Genomic DNA, 25,754 nt, shown 5'->3' with positions numbered 1-25,754 from the left:
CAAGTTTTAGTTTATTTAGCTATAGTTAACTAAACACTCAATAATTTGATCTTCTGATCAATTTCATTTGCCCTTTACTAACCCTAACAAGACAAAAATATGATTCTATGAAGTGAATGCATGACTTCTGCTAGCGTTGTTGCTGCAAACTGCATTTCATGTGAACAGCCCTGTATATGGCATTCAAATATACCTTCTTCAGCCAGCTCAGGAATGTGTGTATCCAAGTCATTCACCCCCTCGGCTTCCAGGTAGCTCCAAAACTGGAAGAGAGTTAGAGTCTCTTTGGACGCACCTCCTGCACGCCTGGGCAGCTTCCTCTCCAGGATCCGCTCCAAAAGACGCAAAAACACTAACACACACAAAAGTTCAGTGTCACAGAGGGTTAAAGAAAATCATTGAAAAAATAGTCATTGAAACGTACACACTTTTAATTACACCTGGTGTCATCACAAACAATAATATTAGCAGGATATTAAATACAAGAAGTTATGGTTAAGGTTGTAATTTATATTGATTAATGGACTGTAGAGCAATTTCAAATTAAAAACCAATCTCCCAATAACTCATTCTGAAGTGTTTGTTCATGCATTAATGCACAACACACACACATACCTGTGTCTGTGAAGCCGGCTCCTCTCTCAGGGAGTTTGCTGGCGTAAGTGTCGCTGAGTGCCTGTAAGAAGGCCTCTGTGGAGGTGTTGTAGACACTGCAGCCATCCGTGCATTGCTTCCATAGCAACACAGCCCCTTGGCACTGATCTAACTGAGGAACAACTGCTCCAACATATAAAAAGAAGGTGGAAAAAAAGTGGTTTTGAGGAAAAACTTGACAGAATCTATAAAGTAACATTCTGTTGGATAATATAAGATCTGTGCTGCATGAAAAACAATGTAAGGGCATTTGCAAATAAATTAGTACATAGATAAGATACAACATTATAACAGTGAGACTCACCTTCCTCTGGTTGGATGACTTCACCCCTTGAGTCCTTCACAACCCATCGTATGAGCTCGAGGACTCTCGCCTCCCTGAGAAGTCGGTCCAGAGCATACATCTCCCCACAGCGCAGAGGCCCGAATGTGCCTAACCTCTGTTTACAAAAACAAAACACACAGTATGAGTACAGATGCTCAGACTTCTGTTGGTTAGAATTACTGTCAAACGATTAATCGTGATTAATCGCATACAAAATAAAAGTTTTGAGTTCGCCTAATATATGTGTGTGTACTGTGTGTAACTATTATATACATATGAATGCACACAATTTAATGTATATATTTAAGAGAAATATGTTATGTACAAAATATTTTTATTTTTATATAATATAAAAATGATAATAAATACATATACTTGTAAATATTTCTTAAATATATACATTAATGTCTTTGTATTTACATATACACATGATAATTATAAACAGTGCACACATAAATTTAATTCTAAATTTTATTTTGCATGCAATTAATCGATTAATCATTTGACAGCCCTAGTTAAAAGTTTTTTAACAGTAAGATTTTTAAAGAAGTCTCTTCTGCTCACCAAGCCTGCATTTATTTGATCCAAAGCACAACAAAATTAGTAACATTGTGAAATATTTTTACTATTTAAAATTACTGCTTTCAATTTTAAAATTTTTGTGATCAAAGCTACATTTTTAGCATCATTACTCCAGTCTTCAGTGTCACATGATCCTTCAGAAAGCATTCTAATATGCTGATTTGCTGTTCAAGAAACATTTATTATTATTATCAATATTTAAAACAGTTGAGTACATTTTTGTCAGGACTCTTTGATGAATATAAAGATCAGCATTTATCTGAAATAAAAAAAAATTCAAAAGCTTGAAGTCAGTATATTTTTTTGAGAGGGGGGATTATAGAAATTAATATTTTTATTGATCAAGGATGCTTTAAATTGATCAAAAGTGATGATAAAGACATTTATAATGTTACAAAAGATTTCTATTTCGGATTATGAACTTTCTATTCATCAAAGAAACCTGAAAAATTCTACTCAGCTGTTTTCAACATAATAATAATAATAATAAATGTTTTTTGAGCAGCAAATCAGAATATTAGAGTGATTTCAGAAGGATCATGTGACTGGAGTAATGATATTATTATGTTATAATATTATTATTATGTTGAAAACAGGTGGAAACAACATTTTTTTTCAGGTTTCTTTGATGAATAGAAACTTCAGAAGAACAGCATTAATCTGAAATAGAAATATTTTGTAACATTATAAATGTCTTTATCATCACTTTGATCAATTTAAAGCATCCTCGCTAAATAAAAGTATTAATTTCTATCATTTCTTTCACAAAAAATATATATATACACTGACTCAAAACTTGAATGGTAGAGTGTATAATGTTACAAAAGCTTTTAATTTCAGAGAAATGCTGATCTTGGGATCTTTGTATTCATCAAAGAATCCTGAAAAACATACTCAACTGTTTTAAATATTGGTAATAATAATTAAAAAAAGTTTATTGAACAGAAAATCAGCATATTAGAATGAATTATGAAAGATCACGTGACATTAAAGACTGGAGTATTTTTCATGCCTGCTTAAAAATTAGGTTTGATCACAAAAAAAAAAACATTTTAAAATATATTCAAATAGAAAGCAATTATTTTAAATAGTAAAAATATTATTAAATATTACTGTTTTTGCTGTGTTTTGGATCAAATAAATGCAGGCTTGGTGAGCAGAGGAGACTTGTTTAAAAACAAAAAAATCTTTTGACTGGTAATGTATAAAACTGCTATAACTGACCAACAGCTGTGAGCTGCAGTTCTTCAGATGAACCAGCAGGGTGTGATCTAGAGTCGGACAGCCTGTGCTGAAAGGACCGGAGGGAGTGTCCCAACATCGTGCCTCACAACCCTCATCCTCTCCTGCGCTTTCCACAGCCGCTGGCCGCTCCTCTGCGCTGTATCCATCACAACACATGAGAACAAACGCACGTCAGAACATGACAACGCAATATTTTCAGAAAAAAAGTTGGAATTTAACAAAAAAGTCACTCAAACTAATAGTTGCCCTTCACATCACTAGGTGGCAGTAGCGTAACATAACATTATAGAAGCAAAGCTTTTTGATGAAGAAAACCTTGGTTGAACCTGATTTCTTTTTGTGCTATGAAATATCACACGACAGCAAGAAGGTGAAACATTTCTCGAGTACTGACCTATCTGTCACACTCTGCCTCTCACCATCCTCCTCCTCCTCTTCCTCCAGATCTGAAGTATTAAGGAAGTCAAAGCTCCCAAGAGCCGTCTCAACCGTCAAACTGACACTGGATGAGCGACTACGACTCCGTACCTGCAGAAACACACATTTGCAAACACATACATATCAGTTACCACATAAAACATTTTAGATTTGTAAAAACAAGCAAAAAGCACATTAACGGTTATGCATTTCCAATGGAAGTCTATTGAGGCTTTTTTTTAAATGCACAAAAGTATAGCCACAAGACTGTAAACATGATGTCTGTGTGATAGAATCACTATCTAACCTAGTCTGTGCAGGTTCTATCTAATCTTTCATCAAATATGCACATTTCTGATATTAAACTCTCCTGAATTTAAACCAAGTATTCTAAGGAAAATGCAATACTGCAAAAGCAGTCTTTGTTGGTTTTTACAAATTGAGGATTAACTATATCTTTTAAGATGACACAGACACTGTCAATACAGACTGGAACATTAATCAGGCCAATTCTGGAAAAAGCCACACTGTCTTTATTCTATGACTAAGCTAAGTTTTGCCAGGAAAACCTCTCTGTAGACACAGGATGAAGCGGTTAATAGTGAAAGCAAAAAGGACATGTCTTTGATGAACTCTATTGTTCCACTGATGAAGACCAAAGTCTCTGGACCCAAACCCGGATCTGAGACTTTGATGGTTATCATGGGGGTTGGATATGAGGAATACCCAAATTCTTTGGCATTCAAAACATTGAGAATCTAAGTCAGCCAGGAAGAGTTACACCCCAAGTCTGTGAACTCTCACTGCATCCTGGAAAGGGCAGAGTTTAAAGGAAAAGTCCACTTCCAGAACAACAATTTACAGATAATGTACTCACCCCCTTGTCATCCAACATGTTCATGTTTTTCTTTCTTCAGTCGTAAAGAAATTAAGTTTTTTGAGGAAAACATTTCAGGATTTTTCTACATATAATGGACTGATATGGTGCCCCGAGTTTGAACTTCCAAAATACAGTTTAAATTCAGCTTCATACAATCCCAAATAAGGTTGTAAACAGTGCCAGCCAAAGAAGAAGGGTCTTGTCTAACGAAGCGATTGGTTATTTTCATAAAAATAGTACAATTTCTATACTTTTTCATCTCAAATGCTCGTCGTCTTGGTCTTCTCAACCTGTTTTTGTTCCGGTTCATGACAGTTAGGGTATGCTGAAAAACTCCCATCTCATGTTCTCCCTCAACTTCAAAATCATCCTATATCACCGTTTTACCTTTTTTGTTAAGGGTGTTTGAGCTTCTTTGCACGTGCAAAGATTGGGTTGGTGCTTCTGCAGTGACGTAGGATGATTTTGAAATGATTTTTAAAGTTGAGGGAGAAAATATGATTGGAGTTTTTCGACATACCCTAACTGTCTTGAGCCAGAATACACAGAGTTCAGGGAGAGCAAGACAAGACGAGCATTTGAGATTAAAAAGTATTTAAACTGTATTTTTTAAATGAGAATAACCAATCGTTTTGCTAGATAAGACCCTTCTTCCTCAGCTGGGATTGTTTACAACTGCATTTGGGATCACTAAAGCCAAATTTAAACTGTATTTTGGAAGTTCAAACTCGGGACACCATATCAGTCCATTGTATAGAGAAAAATTGAGCTCAGGAGCACTCATATTGCTTGTAGATATTACAACACTTTAAGTAAATCTTCTAACAGCTGAAAATGCATATCAGAGCAAAAACCAAGCCCTGAGGTCAAAATAACTGCCTGTTGAGCACTTAGAAACAGGCTTGTGTCAAGGCACACATCTGGGGAAGAGTTCAGAAAAAAATTACTCTGCATTGAAGGTTCACAGAAGCATGTGGCCTCCATTGTCCCTCCATTGTAGGGAAAGTGGAAAGTCGCCCCCCCACCCCTTCTCTCTCCCACTCACTTCCTGTCTCATTACTGCACACACTGTCCTGTCAGAAAAAAAAATGGAAATATGCCCAAAAAAACAGTAATACTGTTAAATATAATTGGAATTTAAAATAGTGGTTTTCTATTTTAATATGCTTTAAAATAAAATTTATTCCTGTGATCAAAGCTAAATTTTCAGCATCATTACTTTATTAGTATCACACAATCCTTCAGAAATCTTTCTAATATGCTGATTTATTATCAATGTTGGAAACAGTTGTGCTGTGTTATATTTTTTTGGAACCTAATATTTTTTTCAGGATTCTTTAAAGAATAAAATGTTAAAAAGAACAACAATTATATAAAATATATATATATATATATTTTTTTTTTTTATCTAATTTACATTGCCGTTCAAAGTTTGGGGTCAGTAAATTGTTTCTTTCTTTTTTTTTTTTTTTGAAAGAAATTGATACTTTTTTCAGCAAGGATAAAAGGTGATAAAGACCTATTTTATTAGAAAAGATTTTGAAACTTTCCATTCATCAAAGAATCCTGAAAAAAGTATCACAGATTCCAACAAAATATTAAGCAGCACAACTGTTTCCAAAACTGATCATAAATAAGCATATCTGAACAATTTCTGAAGGATCATGTGACACTGAAGACTGGAGTAGTAGTGGATGAAATTATTTTAACAAATAAATGAAACTTTGATGAGCGTAAGAGACTTCTTTAAAAACATGAAAAATCTTACTGATATATACTATCATGCAATGCAACTAACATGCAGGAGAAAAAATGTGGTTGCATGAAAGTTGCACCACATGAATTAGTAGACAATTTTTTCTTTCAACTATTAAGTCGTTTTGGTAGGGACATATTTTCAAGAAATAATAATAAACGACTATCCCCGACTTTTCTTTTCAAGAACTTCGGAAGATCTTTCTTTCAGGATATTTTATCACCCAATCATTTTCAATTTAAATGTTCCTTGAAAAAAAATATAAAAAGAAATTTTAATACAGAAATTCAAAACATGCAGTTTTGAAATAGCCTGAATTGCATTTTTTATGTATTTGTGAATAAAACAGCAGATCCGGAGCAAAACCACAACAATAACGTTCAGCACTCACTGTTAACGCCTCCTCCAACAGCTTCAGCTCTTGCTCTAGGACCTGTAGCTCTGGGAACTGGCCTCTGTAGTCATCAAGGGAAGACAAAACGGCACCAAGCGCCTCCTCCAAACCGCTGTCTGCTGATTGTCCCTCCAAACCACCCACCGGTCTGGTGTCTACTAAAGAACCAGACTTCTCTGCCAGCAGGTCGTCCGTTTGTGTCTTTGTGAGGTGTGGCTCAAGAGAGGAATCAGTCCTAGGAGCTTCAGTGTCCATCTGCTGGGACAAAGCATTAGCAATAGGCAAAGAGTCTTTGTCTCCACAGGTGGGCGTAGACGTGAGCTCTGTAGCTTTTTCAGAGTCACAAGCTGTGGTTTCTGTAGGACAGCTACTTTCTGAACAGTTCGGTGGCTCAGCGGGACAGGATGGCTCACTCGTGGAAGGATCAGGAATGGGGCAGATCTCCTGAGTGTCTGGTATTACAAAACACAGTTCTGCTCGGTGGGGCATATCCGTGGCAATGTCACTTACAAATACCGAAGAGACCACTGAAGTCACTTCATTGGCCTCCGTGGATTCCCCAGCCAGTCTATCTGTCAAAACACCATCTGCGCTGTTCTCGCTGATGTGGCTAAGGGAGCGAGAATAACGGGGATGGCCATTGGGCACTTCCTGTTTCACAGGAGCCTCGGTGGTGACTGTTACGGTGGCTGTTGGCTTCTTCAGATCCTCCTCTTCCTCCTCCTCATCCTCTTCTTTCTGATTGGCCAGGCGGGTGGGAGTAGAGGTCGCCGATTCGCGAGGTGCAAATGAGATTTCAATGGCAGGAGGAGCAGCTTGCACCTCAGGCTGTACTAAGTTTTTGTGTGCATGGCGCATTCCCAAGGAAAGCTGAGGACTGGAGGAATCATCAGAGGATTCGGAGGAGTTTGACCACGCCGTTCCGTTCTCCATCTCCTCTTGTCTCCTCAACATATTCTAGTGGGGAAGAAACAGATTATGAGTACAAAATCAAATAATTATCCATTATAAATAATTTAGGTAAAGACCCTTTCACATGACTCACAGTAAAGTCTTTGAAGCTAAGCGTCAAGCTGGAACACGGCTCTCAAATGTCAAATAATTTCACCTTTATAAATACACCGAGTTGTAAAAACAAAGTGGATGACATTCACTACTGTACAAAAGTTTGAGGTGGGATATATATATTTGAAAAAGTTTTTAACAAAAGTCTTTTATACCTACTAAGGCTGCATTTATTGGTTTAAAAACTGTAAAAACATCAATATATTTAAAATTTCAAATTACTTATCTATTTTAATACATTTTAGAATGTAATATATTCTTGTGATGGCAAAACTAACCTTTCAGCAGCACAGTTTTCCTTTAAAAGTTTGGAATCAATGAGATTTTTTAAGAAAAAAAAATTTTTTTTTGAAAGAAGTACACTATACTCACCATGGCTACATTTATTTGATAAAGTAGAACAGTAAAACAGAAAAAACAGTAATATTGTGCAATTAAAATACTCTTTTCTACTTTTTTTTTTTTTTTTTTTTTTTTTTAATGTAATATATTCCTGTGATGGCATAGAATTTTCAGCATCATTACTCTAATATTCTCTCACACAATCCTTCAGAAATCATTCTAATATGCTGATTTGATGCTTAAGAAACAATTTCTTATATTCAATGTTAAAAACAGCTGTGCTGCATAATATTTTTGTTAAAAACGTCATACTTTTTTTTCAGGATTTTTTTGATAAACAAAAGGAGCCTGTGAAATCAGTTTTATTATCTCCAAAATTCAAATTTTTTCCCTCCAAATTCCACTTTTTCCATTTAAATTTTTCTGGATTCCATTTAAATCTTCAAGACTCTGTTTTACTTGTTAAATTAGTTTTTTCTTAATTAAAAAGCATGTCTAATTAATTAAAATCATGAAACTTACACAACTTGACAGCAATTTATTAAGTTGAACAAAAATTACATTTTTAAGGCCATATGAAATATGTTTTATTTTTTTCTCAAATTCAGTTTTATTGTTATTATTTTATTTTTTTTCAAATTCTGTTTTCCATTACTTTTCTGGATCTTATTTTATTATTTTAATTAAACTGTAATCATCAAAAACATCTCTAGTTAATTAATTTCATAAAAATATTTTATAATTATCTAATTTATTTCTTTTTTTTTTTCAGAAATACTGTTGTTCATTTGCATTTTTCTGCTCAATAACTTTTTCTGGTACATAATCCTTAAAAATAATGTTTTAATAATAACTTTATTAACAGTAATACTATTTGCCATACAGTTTCAAGTTAAACTGAAGTTTTTATGACTGGATTTCGCAATTCCAATGCAATATATATATAGCAAAAAAACCTATGATATTTTCACAAAAATATTATGCAGTGCAACTGTTTTTTAACATTGATTGATAAATTAATATACACTGCCGTTCAAAAGTTTGGGGATCAGTAAGATTTTTAATGTTTTTTTAAAGACGTTTCTTATGTCTCTAATATTATTACAATGTAAAATAAGGTTTTTCTATTTTAATTACATTATTTATTCCTGTGATCAAAGCTGAATATTCAGCATCACTACTCCAGTCTTCAGTGTCACATGTTTCTTCAGAAATCATTTTAATATGCTGATTTATTATCAATGTTGGAAACAGCTGTGCTGCTTAATATTTTTTTGGTACCTGTGACACTTTTTTCATTTTCATTACAGCATTTATTCAAAATATATATATTTTTTTTTAAAGAAATTAATACTTTCAGCATTCAGCAAGGATGTGCTAAATTGATTAAAAGTGACAGCAAAGACTTAAATTGTTAGATAAGATTTATATTTTGAACAAATGCTGTTCTTTTAGTATCACAGGTTCCAAAAAATTATTTGGCAGCACAATTGTTGCCAACAGAGATTATTCTAAAAATAAATCAGCAAATCAGAATGATTTCTTAAGGATCACTTAAGACTGGAGTAATGGCTGATGAAAATTCAGATTTGCATCACAGGAATAAATTATAGTTTAATGTATATTAAAATAGAAATTATTATTTTAGATTTAGATTTTTAGATTTCTGTCTTTCCTTATTCAAGTGCTTGACTTGAGTGAAGCTTGCTTTACAGACACTTTGTAAAAATATCCTTCAAGATGCTTGTGTTGAAGCCCTGATGGAGTCATGTGAAAGGGCATCATTTCATTCTCTACTATAAAGACTACAGTAAGAGATATATGCTATAATAACATCTGAAGACTGTGAGCAGACAGCAGGCTAGCTTTAGGAGGGAGAGGGGACAACAGTAGGATGACAGGAGTGTGTTCACTGTCACTCAGCATTAGTGTGTATCTTTGAACACGGAGCTTCATTACAGCGGAGAGCAGACTGGCGTCAGGCCCAGTGAACTAACACACTCCCTGCTCCCTCTAATTAACTTCCCTTGCCGGGCTAATGTGACCACACTTCCAAACAATAACAGCATCAATGAATGCATTATTGACGGCTGTAGATGCTACCATTGTCACACAGTCAGACAGATGACGAATAACATGCACAAGACTCCTATTTGCTCTATTTAATTAAAGACACAACTGACAGTAACGACAGGACACAGTGGAAATCATCACTACAACAACAACTATAATTTCCTAGACAGACGGCAGACACTACTCATTACCAAACCTGTTTTTCTCACACCTTTTCAGCCAACTACTGACTACCAACTAAAGCTACACAACTAGCTCTACGGGCCAACCGCACTTACATGGCTGGAAAGCAGAGACGACCCCAAGCGGACCGAGGTGACATCGCTGCATGAGCAGCTCTGTGTCAGTTTCTCTGTCAGCGTGTCTCTGAACACATCCAGTAAGGACCAGCGCTGTTTGGACATCAAGCTCCGTGGAGCTGTCTGCATGCAGTCAGCAGGAGAGCATGAGCATTTTGAGCTAACATCATTTTTGGTCTATGGTAACCTGACCTAGCAAGTTATGAGCTTTTCAGACTTCGCCCATTTCATCGAACTCATCTGAGCTGACCTGAAATGGAGCCATTATATGTTACCGTGACCTTCTGAGTTTAAGATGCTTCTGAGAAATGACTGCCGTTAAATCTATGTGGAGCCTATTGTGGTAATTTAAATCTTCAGAGGGTCTGGAGAACTGTGAGATTTCCATTAGAACAGAGGAGAGAGATGAGTGGTATATCGACATTATGATGGTAGGCACTTAGGAGAAATGTTTGGTTTGAATCAATTCATATTAAATGAATCACCCTTGAAGCATGTGGGTTATGAAAGCAGATATACAGTCCAATTGTCTGAGGACATATTCAAAATTTGGAATTCAAAAGCTTAAAACATTAAAAGGGTTAAATATAAGGCAGCTGCTATTTGCACTAAGCAAAAACAGCAGTATTTTCTTAGCGATATACTATTTACACTGCAAATAGCGATAGATTCTATTTACACTATGTAAAAACAGAGTACAAAAAGTACATCTTTGCAATAAGTGTAGCAGTTAGATGCTACTTATACTAGTGCTAATAGTTGCAGATTTCTGCACTGTAGTATTGTAGTTATTTTATACTTTTTGATTAATTCCTTTATTTATATTTAAAACAAATGCCTTTCCGATGTGATATGTGATGTGAAAAGGGAGAAGAACGAGTGCGGCAAAAGGTGGATTTGAACTCGGGTCAATCGCGTCAAAAACTCTGCACTGGAGGCGCTAAAAAAGATATTACTGTATATTGTTTTATAATGTATTACAATACCAAGTTATATCTGCCACTTAGTGCAAATAGACACTCTGTGAATATAAATAGTTAGTAAAATATAAAAACAAGGACAATTAAGATTCTGTAAATATTGTACATGAAAATACTTAAAATGTACATTTCTCAACTTTTCACCTTTACTTATTGAAATGATAGTTTAAATAAAATTAAATTTAGCTAATTATTGTAAATATTACAGTATTATAATATTAAATATTTTTAGTTATTTTAAATTATGTAATAAAATTTAAATATACAAGCTACAAAACCACTGTAGATTCAGGTTGTTTGTAAAAAATAATTGTATTTTTAGTTGTATTTTTAATAGTCGACTAGTTGTTAATCGACGAGAAGTGGCTTGGACGTCCAAAATTTTATTAGCCAATTAGTCACAGAAAAAAAATTCTACAGGAATTTTCCATTCCAAACGCTCACCTATCATTCATCGACCTCAAATATGGCTTTTCATCTGAAATATGTATGTGGTACCAACTTTACATGTAATGTGTTAACCAAGAAAAATAAGAGCTATTCAAGTGTCTGTGCGGATTGTGAAAGCTGAACAGTAGCGCAGATGGAGGCACCGGTGCGGTCACTTGCTCTTAAAATACTCCGTCATTTATGGTCATACAGATAAAAGTAATACATCTTTCAAATCTGTAAAGACTATGTTATTTGTGTCCATTCAGAATAACAACAAAACGGTGTGCTTTTGTAAAATAATGAAGGATGCGCTTTCTGCTGTCTCGGTCTTTGTGAACTTAAGCACGTCATTCCAAAACTCTGTGTATTCTTGCCTTACAGACATGAAAAATATATCTACAGAGAGTGAAATGTCTACTTTTAAATGAACCAATTTAAACAAAAAAACACAGATTCTCAGATTATGTTATTTGTATGAAACTATACATACAGGCGCATCACTACTGCGGAGATGGCGAGTCAGTGTCGCCGACTTTATCTCTTAAGCCGAAAATGAAAAAAGCAGTAGTTTATCAATAAATTATTAAAACGTTAATGCAGTCTCCTTGCTGTTTTTCTCTGATGCATTTGTAATTATTATATCTGCCGGTGCACTGTGGCAAGCTTTTTTCGTGTGCGCTTGAGCCCGTATTAGGCAATGTAGGCAATTCAAGTCTCATTATTAAGATTTATATGATTTATTAATAAATGTGCGACTAATAGATGACTAATGCTTAAAATGAACGTCTACTAGTCAACCAGAAAAATCTTTAATTGAGGGCAACCCTAATTTTTATAATACAAAAATGTACTGTAGAAACATTTGGACCCCACTGTAAACATTCAAGGGACGATGGATTTAGATTTAGACATTTGGTCAGTCAAACTAGTACGTGCACTGAATGGACAGACTCACATAGAAGGCCTGCTCTCGTAGAGAGGGTGTATCTGGAGGACTCTGGTTGTAGGTAGAGAAGCGTTTGTTGACAGTAGGAGCTTTGTTCACGGTGCTAGCTGAGGACGACTGGTCATCTTTGTCGAATGGACTACAGAAGAAAAGAGAGATTAATAGGAGTTCATGTTCATTTTTATCACCAGATCCCTTCTGAAAATGCAGCTGCAATGGTTGAAATTTGAAATGATCCTGTACTTACTTCCAGGTGACCTCTAGACTGAGTTTAATGGTGCCCAAGTCATTGATATCCACAGCTACTGTTTGCGGCAGGGCAGCAAACAGGTCCTTTGTCTCACACGAGACACTTCCCACCACCACGTGATTGGCCAGACTCTTCAGCTCCGTCACCTGACAACCACATATAAGATGTTTATTTACGATGAAATGTCATCATCAGATTAATGACCAGCAAAATGTCAAGAGTTCCAGTCAATATTAGTAATCACTTGTTACATAGGTTACAATGACATGTTATTTATTGGGAAATTTGTATGATTTAATTTTATCCTTTAAGATTTTACCAAATAGGATCAATTGTGAATTCCTACTGCCTTTAAATGCACACAGCTGGGATCTTCAGATCAGGCATACGGATTCAAATTATGGAGTCACATTGTATTTTGAATCAGACCCAACAGTATTTTTTACATCTCTCGGGCAATTTGAAAACGTTGTGACACACATCAGCTGCATTCTCTTCATTCCTCCCCTAGAGTCTGTCCGTTTTAATATCGCTGTCTTGTGCAAACTTCCCTTTACTCTATCCCATGCAGTTTTCCTGTCTCTATGTGAGACTAAGGGAACATCATTCCAGGACAGTTATGTGTCATGGAACCATTGGGAGAGAAAAACAAGTCAAAGTCCAGCTGCTGTGCTGTTATGTGCATTAATGTCTTACAGATTGATGTGACTGTGGTGCACATGTGAGTGTGACAGGAAGGACAGAGAGTGATAGCATGTGTGAAGAAAAGGCAGAAAAAAAACATATGACTAGAGTGAACATAACTGTGTTTTTATATTAAAACTACCTTTATAGACAGGAACTCTGTTATAAGGGGGAGGAAGACCATCTCCTCACTGTCCCAGACTTGCTTGCCATTGATTTCAATCCGACCCCGCAGTTTCCACCGCTGGCGACCGTACTTCATAAAGATCTGTGGAAAAAGTAATCAACAGAAAAAAATATCCTTAAAATATTCTTGAAACCACACAAAATCACTGCCAAAATGCTATAAACAAAAATACTAAATGGAACCCTGGGTAGTAATATAACATAAATTATGTCTCTTACTGAAACACGTAGTAGAAAACCCATAAAAGATTTACGTTATTTTAAAAAACCTCAGTTTTATACATATTTTGGACTATGGGGGGCGCCATTATTTTGATGATGTCAAATGGGAGCTACCTGCTGCTATTTCTACCGCAACATATTTTGGAATACACAACTAAAATATTGATACAATGACCACAGCTACTAAAAGAGCTTACAGGTGGCGAAGGATATAAGTGTAGGCTTAAACCAAACGCCGTACCATTGATCTTCCCCACAAGGGGTCTAAGCCCCAGACATCGAGTGAAATCTGCGCTGAAAAAACTCCTTCAGTGGCTACGGCGTCATGACAAGCGTCGGCATGTTTACATCCTGTCAGTGCGGCATCTAGTAGCCCCCATAGTCCAAAATACAGTTTAATTCAAAAGTTCACATACACCTTGCAGAATCTGCGAAATATTAATTATTTTAAAATCATACAGTCGTTGGAAAGAGTTCAAATACACAAAAATGCTGAAAAAAAAAAAAAAAAAAAAAAAAAGTGGGACCTAAAGGATTTTTCTGAAGAAAAGCGGGCAGTTTAACTGACTCGTAAACAACTATCACTAAACAAAAAAAAAACAGATGTGGATCATTCAGGTAGTAACAGTATTAAAAATCAAGTGTATGTAAACTTTTGAACTGGTCTTTTATGTAAAATATCTAATTCAGGTCAGTACTAAATAAAAAATAACATGCATTTTGTATGATCACTCTTATTTTGGTAAAATAATTAACATTTTGCTTATTCTGCAAGGTGTATGTAAACTTTTGACTAACTATGTATAAAACAATGTGGATTTTTTTAAATAACATAAATCTTTAATGGGACATATTTCAAAAAGAGACATCATTTACGTAATATTAAGCCATTCAAGTCTTAATACCCAGGGTTTCCATTATAATTAAATGTATATTTTATATATCTTTGTTTTTGTTTTTGTATTAAAAACATCTAACAGAAATGACAAACTTTTCAATAACTTCAAACTGATTATTTATTCATTCATGTGGAGGAGAAAGAAAATCTTGGCTTTTGTCTGTTTTTTTTTTTTTCACAGTAAAGGCAATGAACAGAGTGAGAATAACAGATGGGCTGAATAAAAAACAAGTCTCTGCCACCCACTCTTTCATCCATTTCTAGATCTTCACGAGTCAATTTCTTGTTCTTTTTCACACCACCTCCCTCCTGTCACATCTCAGAGGGCTCTTGCTGAGCAGACTGTGCTGACTCACTGCATTGATTGGCCTGTCAGTCACTTTAAAGCTCTTGCATGTTAAACAGGTGGAGGTGGGGCCGACACATTAACATTCGCCCCTCTTTAATTATCCTACGCCTCCCCAAATCTGTTCTTCACTGCACGTAGCAGATGCCGAGATCTGTCTGTGTCTGTCTCTCTCGTAAGCAGTCATTTAGTGGACGCTTTCATCCAATGCTAGCTTACGGGCACAATGGTTGTAGCTCATAGATTGCCATGTGCGGGGTTCAAACCAGTCAGATCTTCAATCACTACTATCTGTCATATCTCATGCTGACGACAGTTCAAAGCAGATCACAGATGACGTCAAGATAGCATTATAAGGACATGATGAATATGAAGATAGAAAGAGGGCAACATTGAATGTTTACTATCTACCTGAATCAGACCTGAATGCAAGTTTGCAGTTGAGGAACAGATTAATATTTTGACTCAGGAATCAGGATAGATGGATTGCTGTATCTTTATTACATTAACTGCCATTTTGATGAAAGATTATGAAACTATGTGCACTGATGAATTGTGCACAATGAGATTTCATGCTGACTATAAATGAGAGAGAAGGTTAATTATAACAGCAGAAGCAGCTCACCTCATACTGATCACCAGCACAAAGTCGTGCAAAACCCGCCAAGCCTGAAACAAAGGCATGCCATCATTTAAACACGGCACACTGTTAAGTTCATGAAACAGAAATTAAACCAGATATGTGATATGAAACTATAGAAAATTAAAAGAATATACAGAGGCTGTCTTACCTTTCATTTTGACATGGAATTCGCCCAGCTGGTTCTCCAGCTCACTCTCTAGCATGCACATATTCTGCAGGGACAGAGGCATAGATAGTAGGTAAATACACAGTGGAAAAGAAACTAAGGTGGCAGGCATGAGAGAAATAAACATGCAATGTGTAGCAGGGTTGGGGTCAATTCAGGAATGAACTCAACAATTCCAATTCAAAGAAGGAAATGGAATTGGAATTGGAATTCAACAACAATTACAGGAAACCGAGTTGGAATTGAATTGGAATTACAGGAAGTGGAATTCAATTTAGGGAAATTCCACTGAATTCCGTTTATTGCTGTTTCTGAGCATTTATTTGTGATTGCATTTAGAGACATACATTTGAACTTTATTTATGATGCTTTACAAATACCAAGTAATGTATGAAATAGAGTTGATCAAATGCAAGTAAATAAAAATGAGAACTGTACATTATGAATTAATAATTGAATGACAGTGGTGATAAGTTTCTGGATGTACTATACATTCAATTTATGATTACCACATAATATATGTCTCAACTCACAAAAAAAATGAGTCATGTTCATTCATGTATTTCATTCACTTTTTATTGCATCGAATTATCATCATTTCCTGAAAATTGTCATCGCTAAGATTGCATCTCTCAGGCCTAAATATCTCAAGTGGAATTTAGTGGAATTTATTTGATTTCAATTCTGTTTCCTGACATTCCAGTTCAATTCCAATTCCATTTCCTGTCAGCTGCATGCAATTCCAATTCCAATTCCATTCCAGGAATTGAAATGGAATTTACCATTCATTCTCAATTCAATTAATTAATGGCCCCAACCCTGATGTGTAGAAACAATGATGTAGCACACTAACCGTTTATTATGGAATAATGCCTACTCTTCAACTTAATTAAAAAATAGTAGGCAGGACATAATATATACTGTATTCAGCAAACAGTAATAGCCAGGATGGCGAATCCTACAGTAGAATGTGTCTTGCAGCAACCATTAGGGTAATGAAAAGCACTTGACTGGGAAAGGCTGTCTCTCTTAATCAGATTGCCTCCCTGCATTATTTCCATGAGAATATCGAATGAGTCTAGTTCTGCTCTGTATGCATCTGCCTGGATGCAAAAAACTGTGGCCCAAGCCATAATCAGTAAAGTGTTAGTCTCAACTTCCCGATAATGTAATAAAGCTAATGACATTTTTAGAGTGGTAATTTTACCGGAAACATATTGCAAAATGACTTCTATATTAATCTCTTCATGTTTATCTTACCGCTGTAAATACATTATTTCATTGTTTACCCGCAACTCCAGTCCCTCGTGACATGAAGATAAGTGGGTTCAATTAACTATTACCAAACTGAAGTGAATTTCAGTTCTGAATACTTGAAGTGAATTTAAATTCTGAAGTGAATCAGTACACTAACAATAATCTGAAGTAAATTTCTGATTTGGATTCACTTTACTAACACTGCATTGAAGTGAATTTCACTTCTGAAGTGGATTCACTTTACTAACACTAAGCTGAGGTGGATTTCAGTTCTGAAGTGTATTCAGTTTACTAACACTAAGCTGAGGTGGATTTCAGTTCTGAAGTGTATTCAGTTCTCAAACGCTAAGCTGAATTGAATTCAGTTCATAAACGCTAACCTGAAGTGAATTTTAGTTGAGGTGGATTCAGTTCACAAATACTGAGCTGAAGTGTTTTACAGTTTTGATTTGGATTCACTTTACTAATACTGAGCTGAAGTGAATTTCAGTTTTGATTTGGATTCACTTTACTAACACTGAGCTGAAGTGAATTTTAGTTTTGATTTGGATTCACTTTACTAATACTGAGCTGAAGTGAAATTCAGTTTAAAAGCTAAGCTAAAATTAATTTCCGTTCTAAAGTAGATTCAGTTTAAAAACACTAAGCTGAAGTGAATTTACTTTAAACCTACACTGAAATTAAGTAAAGTGAACTTCAGCTCTGAATTGGATTTAGTTTATTAACACTCAACTGAAGCTGAAGTGAACTTCAGCTCTGAATTGGATTTAGTTTAACACTCAACTGAAGTGAATTTCAGTTCTGAAGTGGATTAAGGTCACAAACATAAAACTGAAATTAATTTCAGTTCTGAAGTAGATTCAGTTTAAAAACACTAAACTGAACTTCATTTCAGTTCTGAAGTAGATTCAGTTCACAAACACGAAGTTAAAGGGAATTTCAGTTCTAAAGTGACATCATTTCACATACACAAAGCTGAAGTGAACTTCAGCTCTGAATTGGATTTAGTTCATTAACACTCAACTGAAGTGAATTTCAGTTCTAAAGTGGATTCAGTTTAAAAACACTAAGCTGAAGTGAATTCCAATTCTGAATTGGATTTACTTTACTAACACTACGCTGAACTTCATTTAAACTCTGAAGTAGATTCAGTTCACAAACACTAAGTTGAAGTGAATTTCAGCTCTGAATTGGATTTAGTTTATTAACACTTAACTTAAGTGAATTTCAGTTCTGAAGTGGATTCAGGTCACAAACACAAAACTGAAATTAATTTCAGTTCTGAGGTAGATTCAGTTCACAAACATGAAGTGAATTTCAATTCTGAAGTGGATTCAGTTCACAAACACTAAGCTGAAGTGAGTTTTAGTTCTGAAGTGGATTAACTTTACTAACACAAAGCTGAAGTGAATTTCAGCTCTGAAGTGGATTCAGTTCACAAAAACGAAGCTGAAGTGAGTTTTAGTTTTGAAGCGGATTCAGTTTATTAATACTAAGCTGAAGTGAATTTCAGTTCTAAAGTGAATTTGTTCATTCGTTCAAATTGAATCGCTTAACTGAATTTTAGTCTGGAAGTGGATTCAGCTCACACATGTTGCACTATGTTGAAGTAAATTTCAGTTCTGAAATTAATTTATTTCACAAACACCAAGCTGAAGTGAATTTCAGTTCTGAAGTGGATTCAGTTTACTAACATTTAGCTGAAGTTAATTTCAGTTTCGAAGTAGATTCAGTTCACAAACAAACTGAAAAAAAATTCTAAAGTGGAATGGTTTACTAACACTAAGCTGAAGAAATGTTTTGTTTTGAAGTGGTTTCAGGTTACTAGCAATAAGCTGAAACAATTTGTAGCTCTAAATTGTATTGTACACAAAGAGTTCTGAACCCTTTTAAATCCTGCATACACTGTCTCCTCTAATCTTGTCTTTGTTCTGGTCTGCACTGACAAAGTCCATAATTCTTCTTCCTCTTCCACCCATACTTTCATCTAACCATACACTCTTACCTCTGTGTACTCTTTGAAGCTCTTGTTAGCTTCAGACAGACTTTCTCTGGCCTCCCTGCTGCCTGGAGAGGCTGTGTAAGCCTTCACCATCTTATCGGCTCCGTCTCTCAGTCTGCGCTGCATACAGTAGGCCTCATAGAGCTCGTCAATCTGCAGACACACACGCAACACCCCAATGAAACAATCAATGAAAACATATTTATTATGTACAATAATGATGTGTGTTCATAACAAATGTCTCCAATAACATTTCCTGCTGAAAAACCCATCTTGAGCAGGTTCTAGCTGGTCATTACATGGAAATTCAATCTAACATTTTCGCTGATCAAAATGTATTTTGTTTTAAGTAATCCTAAATAATGTTGCCCCTTCAACCAACAAAAAACTAGCAGGTCATACCAGTTTAAATCAGTCAATCTGGATTTTGTAACATGATGACTGCTTAAATAATGATCATCTTAGAGCAGCTACAAAATAACTACCATGTCTCAAAACACAGCTGCTACTTAAGTTGAATTTTCCAATTAAGATCAGCATTTTAATGACTTAACGAGGTAGCCACAGCTTAGTCTACATCCAGATGGTGACACTGACTGATTAATTGCATATGCACACACATGCACAAACCACAACATCTTGTTGTTAAATCTTTTTTTGCCCTGTACTTCCTGCTGGGCCTCATTGTCTCCAATATAAGTAATTTAGATTTTATTGATCTATCCGCAACACCTTGAGCAGGTCTGCAAATGTGGAAGTCAGTAATGGAGACAGGAAACTGTTAAATCTCCACATAATGTCAACTAAAATTTAGGCAGATGTTTAGAATACGGGACATTATCAGTAATTTGGTAATTATTCTCAGCATGAGTCCTGCAATTGAGAGATTAGAAAAAGAATCAGCTGTCCATTGTAAATGAGTATGAATGAATGAGAAACATACAAACAGTATGAAAGCTCCATTCAATTCACAGGAAGAATGTTCAGCAGGAGAAGGGAGGTGTATAAGGAGGATTATGACAATAAAAATCTGTACCCAACTGAGTATAATCACAGAAACACCACTGTTTAAGCTTTGCAAAGAATGGCAGTATTTAGGCTTTTTGTTAAGAATGACCTGAAATGAAAATTCTAGGCTGAACTGAAAACCGCAAATCCTGGATGCACACTTGGCCATAAACCAAACCCGAAAATGCTTTTTAATAATTATGCATTATTTTATTAGATTATAGATTATAATTTTGTACGACTTTTTAATTTAACTCAATTATTTTAATGACACTGAATTTAAAAAATGCAAGCGAGTTGCTTCAGTTCACAAACAGCTGAAGTGAATTTCATTTTTGAATTGAATTCAGTTCAAACACTAAGCTGAAGTGAATTTCAGTTCTGAATTTGATTCACTTTACTAACACTAAGCTGAAGTGATTTTCAGTTCTGAACTGGATTGTTCACACCACTAAGCTGAACTGAATTTCACTTCAGAATTGAATTCATTTTACCAACACTAAGATGAAGTGAATTTCAGTTCTGAAATGGATTCACTTTACCAACACTAAGCTGAAGTGAATTTTAGTTCTGAATTGGATTAACTTTGCCAATACTAAGCTGAAGTGAATTTCAGTTCTACAGTGGATTCAGTTCACAATAACTAACCTGAAGTGAATTTCAGTTCTGAATTTGATTCACTTTACTAACACTAAGCCGAAGTGAATTTAAGTTCTAAAATGGATTCAGTTTACAAACACTAAGCTCAAGTTAATTTAATGTTTGAAGTGTATTCAGTTCACAAACACTAAGCTGAAGTGAATTTCAGTTCTAAAGTGGATTCAGTTCACAAACACTAAGCTAATGTCAATTTCATTTCTAAAATGGATTCAGATCACAAACATTGAGCTGAATTCCAGTTCTGAACTGGATTCACTTTACTAACATTAAGCTGAATTGATTCTCAGTTCTGAAGTGGATTCAGTTCACAAACACTAAACTGAAGAGAATTCCAGTTCTCAAGTGGATTCAGTTTGCAAACACTAAGCCCAAGTTAATTTAATGTTTGAAGTGTATTCAGTTCACAAACACTAAGCTGAAATGATTTTTAGTTCTAAAGTGGATTCAGTTCACAAACAATAAGCTGAAGTTAATTTTAGTTTTAAAGTGGATTCAGTTCACAAACACTAAGCCTTAGCAAATTTCAGTTCAGAATTAGAGTCACTTTACCAACACTAAGCTGAAGTGAATTTCAGTTCTAAAGTGGATTCAGTTCACAAACACAAAGCTAAAGTCAATTTCAGTTCTAAAATGGATTCAGATCACAAACATTGAGCTGAAGTGAATTCCAGTTCTGAATTGGATTCACTTTACTAACACTAAGCTGAATTGATTTTCAGTTCTGAAGTGGATTCACTTTACTAACACCAAGCTGAAGTTAATTTAAGTTATAAAATGGATTCAGTTTACAAAGTCTAAGCTCAGGTTAATTTCAGTTTTGAAGAGGATTCAGTTCACAAACACTAAATTGAAGTGAATTTCAGTTCTGAATTGAATTCACTTACTAAGCTGAAGTGAATTTCAGTTCTAAAGTGGATTCAGTTCACAAACACTAAGCTGAAGTGAATTCCAGTTCAGAATTGGATTCACTTTACCAACATATATTATTTTTGTTTAGTTCTATGCACCAGAATCAAATTGATAACTGATTTTTTTTAGCTTTGCAAAGAATGGCAGTTTTTTTGTTAAGAATGCACTGAAATGAAAATTCTGGGCCAAACTGAAAACCGAAAATTCTGGATGCACTTGGCCGTAAACCGAACCCAAAAATGCTTTTTAATAATTATGCATTATTTTATTATATAATATAAAGTAATTTTGTAAGACTTTTTAATTTAACTCAATCATTTTAATGATACTGGATTTAAAATACAAGCAAGTTGATTCAGTTCACAAACACTAAGCTGAAGTGAATTCCAGTTCAGAATTGGATTCACTTTACCAACATGTATTATTTTTATTTAGTTCTATGCAACAGAATCAAACTAATAACATATTTGTTTTTAATTGTTCTAATTTTTGTTTAATTGATGAACACAGGTTTTTCTTGTTTTTTTGTTGCAATAATTTCATTTTAAAAATAATTATTAATTAAAAGCTGAATTATTAATTAAAAAGCTGAATTTTCAGCAACCATTACTTCAGTTTTCAGTGTCACATGATCCTTCAGAAATTATTGTAATAGGCTGACTTGTTGCTCAAGGAACATTTATTATTATTATCAATGTTGAAAACAGTTGCTGCTTAATATTTTTGTGGAATCGATGATACATTTGTTATACATGAATAGGATTAATTGATTAATTGAATTAATCCTTGCTGGTTAAAAGTATTAATTTCTTTTTAAAAAATCTAACTGACCCCAAACTTTTGAACAACAGTGTATAAAATACATAAGCGGCAGCAGTATCCTACAGTATCCGCATACTGGTTGTTAACACATACGCATAAATGTTGAGAAATACAAACACACAATACTCGCAGCCCTTAAAAGGTTTCCTGCAATAACCGAAAAGGGACGAAGGAAAGACATAAAGTGAGAGAAGGAAAATATTTCTCTCAGTGTGTCCATCTGGAGGTGGTTAGTATCCGTCCAGTGAGCCTGTTCCAGCATACTGGCAGGGAGTCAGCAGGACAGTCATAAGTTTCACAGAGTTATGACAAGCGCCTCTTCTGCTAACACACACTGCTACACAAAACTGATACCAACATGCCTCTTCATGCACACTTATTCCAGGCCATAGCCAATACAACAAACACCACCATCCCTACAAACAAAGCATCTGAAAGTTTTTTGGACTGTCTCTTACCACAGTCACTTAATATTACGTTTTTATTTGGTGCTCTCTCACGTTGCCCCTCCTCCACTAAAACAGAGGCCCAACATATCTGACCCAGCAAAAGCATGGAGACTCCCTGCAGTGCCCTCCGCTCATAAAACGCACACTAATCACACATGAAATGAGGCTGTGAAGGAAAGAGAGGAAGAGGAGGATAGAGAAGAAGGCCTCTTCCTGTAGTGCAGCTGGCTTGGGTTAGTTTAGGCTGTTAGTTCAGACAGTGGAGGGTTTAACCGCTCCCCAAACAAGCCAAGAATGCAAGCAGCCCCTGAAGCTGTCCTCTGCCTGTGACCCGTGTCCCCTGCAGTGTGTGAGCATCCATGTGCGTAACAAAAACAAAGAAATTGAGAATGCATCCTCTGTGAAAGGGAGGATTACGCATCGCTGTATATCCTGTAGGTGACTATATATCAGGAAAATAAGTCACTGTTTAGACGCAGACACGTACGTGCGTGAACGCATGTGCACAACCGTACAGAGGCTGTTATCGGGGCCACTGGGCCATGCAAGAGCAGTCACTAAAACAGAGACATTTGAACAAGAACAGACCTGCTGAACTACAATACACACACGCAACTTTGTTGACATGAGTGGCACATCCTGGTGTCTGCTCACAGAAATATTCCATCTAGTTAAAACGGCAAAGTTCTTTGAAATGTAATATGTGATTTAAGGTTGATTTCATGTTTATAACAAAATATTTAAACCATTCTGATATCAAAAAATGTCAGATGGTATATCCATCAAGTAAAAAGTACCTGAGTACACTTTTTCAACTATATCCTACTTTTATAAAATTCATGAATATAAAATTTTGGGGAGCATTATATACCACTTCTGCATTCAAAATATTTGCATAGCTATGCTTTACACAAATGATTTGCATTTCAGTTAAACGGCTAGCTTACCTTACTCAGATGAAACTCCAGCCGTCTCATAAATCTCTCGATTACTTTCACTTGCTGAGAGAAAAGAGAATAACATTTATAATGTTACAAATATTAGGCATTAGCCATTCACTAATATAAAAAAAAATAATTAAGTAAAATGAGTTGATGGTACTAGGCTTTTTTAAGTGTCTCTAAACCAAAACTGAAAAGGAAAGAAAGAAAGAGTCCACTCACCTTGTCAAGTTCATACAAAAAACCCTGCAAACGAGCAACAGAGATATTACAAATCAGATATTAACATCAAAAAAGACAGAAAAGTTATATCTATACATACACTGCCGTTCAAAAGTTTGGGATCAGTATGATTTTTAATGTTTTTTAAAGAAGATTCTTATGCATTTATTTGATTAAAAATCCAGAAAAAAACAGTAATATTCTGAAATATTACCTCAATGTAAAAATAGCTGTGTGGATATATTTTAAAATGTAATTTATTCCTATGATGCAAAGCTGAATTTTCAGCATCATTACTCCAGTCTTTGTGTCACATGATCTTCAGAAATCATTCTATTATGCTGATTTATTATCAATGTTTGAAAACAGCTGTGCTGCTTAATATATTGTTGGAACCCTTTAAAAGTAAATTTTTATTCTTTCTTTTTTTGAAAGAACTTAATATTTTTATTCACCAAGGATGTGTTAAATTGAAAAAAAAAGTGATAGCAAAGACTAGCTTATATTGTTAGAAAATAACTTTTTATTCAAAGAATCCTGAAAAAAAAGTATCACAGGATCCAAAAAAGTTTTGCCAGCACAACTGTAGCCAACATTGATGATAAAAGTAATAAATCAGCATATTAGAATGATTTCTGAAGATCATGTGACACTGAAGACTGGAGTAATGATGCTGAAAATTCAGCTTTGCATCACAGGAATAAATTATATTTTAAACTATATTAAAATAGAAAATTATTATTTTAAACTGTAATAATATTTATAATATATGTAACAATATTACTGTTTTTTCAGTGTTTTTGATCACGCAAGTAAATGCAGCCTTGATGAGCATAAGAGACTTCTTTAAAAAACATTAAAAATCTTACTGTTCCCAAACTTCTAAACTGTGTGTGTTTTATTTTTGTTAAAACTTACCAAGCGAGAGTTTCTCTTAGACTCCTTCATTTGTCTGCTCAGACTGTCCAGCTCCATCTGATGGACCTGCAGGTAGGATCTGTAGAAGTATGTACATCAGCTAACAGTATCTGTGCCACTGTCAATGACTAACGTTTTACGGCGAGCATAATTGTGTTTTACAACAGCTCTCTGTGAGTGGGAGCAACTGATAACACACTGTATCACACGTCTAAATTAAACGCAATGGCTAATACGCAAATTTATAATGCACGTATTTGTGTACATACTGCAGTCCTCTCTTCAGGGCCTCGTACACCTCATCCAGCCTCTCAGGCTGGGGCACCTTTGGGGGAGGAGATTTAGTGGAGAGCGTGAACATCCTGCTTGCTCTGGAGGGAGTCTTCCTTACACACGCCGGGGTGCTGAACACAGAAAGGTTCCTAGGACACATATGAGGAACATAAAGCTTAAGTACACAGTTGAAGTCAAAGGTTTACACACACCTTGCAGAATCTGCTAAATGTTAATTGACCAAAAAAAAAGAGGGATCATACAAAATGCATATTATTTTTTTATTTAGTACTGACCTAAATAAGATATTTCACATAAAAGACATTTACATATAGTTCACAAGAAAAAACTAAAAGTTGAATTTATAAAAATGACCCTGTTTAAAAGTTTACATACACTTCATTCTAAATACTGTGTTATTACCTGAATGATCCACAGCTGTGTTCTCAATCCTTCAGGTTCCACAAATTCTGTGGTTTTTCAGCAGTTTTGTGTATTTGATTGCTTT

General features: G+C 35.0%; 1 protein-coding gene across 3 annotated transcripts in view; it reads right to left on the bottom strand.

Moving 5' to 3' along the window:
- ripor1 (RHO family interacting cell polarization regulator 1) overlaps positions 1-25,754 on the bottom strand; it is a 72,882-nt gene that overhangs the window by 8,703 nt on the left and 38,425 nt on the right. For 2 of the 3 annotated variants that reach the window (XM_051134781.1, XM_051134780.1), the window contains exons 3-19: positions 25,243-25,395; positions 24,974-25,052; positions 24,056-24,079; positions 23,840-23,893; positions 19,048-19,197; positions 15,768-15,831; positions 15,602-15,645; positions 13,467-13,592; positions 12,638-12,786; positions 12,400-12,529; positions 10,012-10,155; positions 6,251-7,210; positions 3,201-3,334; positions 2,786-2,942; positions 959-1,094; positions 616-777; positions 194-352 (exon numbers count right to left, since the gene is read on the bottom strand). In XM_051134781.1, coding sequence (XP_050990738.1) covers positions 194-352; positions 616-777; positions 959-1,094; positions 2,786-2,942; positions 3,201-3,334; positions 6,251-7,210; positions 10,012-10,155; positions 12,400-12,529; positions 12,638-12,786; positions 13,467-13,592; positions 15,602-15,645; positions 15,768-15,831; positions 19,048-19,197; positions 23,840-23,893; positions 24,056-24,079; positions 24,974-25,052; positions 25,243-25,395 — 2,825 coding nt within the window. The remainder of the gene's footprint in view (positions 1-193; positions 353-615; positions 778-958; positions 1,095-2,785; positions 2,943-3,200; positions 3,335-6,250; positions 7,211-10,011; positions 10,156-12,399; positions 12,530-12,637; positions 12,787-13,466; positions 13,593-15,601; positions 15,646-15,767; positions 15,832-19,047; positions 19,198-23,839; positions 23,894-24,055; positions 24,080-24,973; positions 25,053-25,242; positions 25,396-25,754) is intronic. The other variant, XM_051134782.1, reaches the window with a different exon arrangement.

This window comes from Labeo rohita, chromosome 18 (genome assembly GCF_022985175.1).
Source record: "Labeo rohita strain BAU-BD-2019 chromosome 18, IGBB_LRoh.1.0, whole genome shotgun sequence".
NCBI lineage: Eukaryota > Metazoa > Chordata > Actinopteri > Cypriniformes > Cyprinidae > Labeo > Labeo rohita.
Note: the sequence above shows the minus strand (reverse complement) of the source record. Positions and strands in the feature narration are given on the sequence as shown.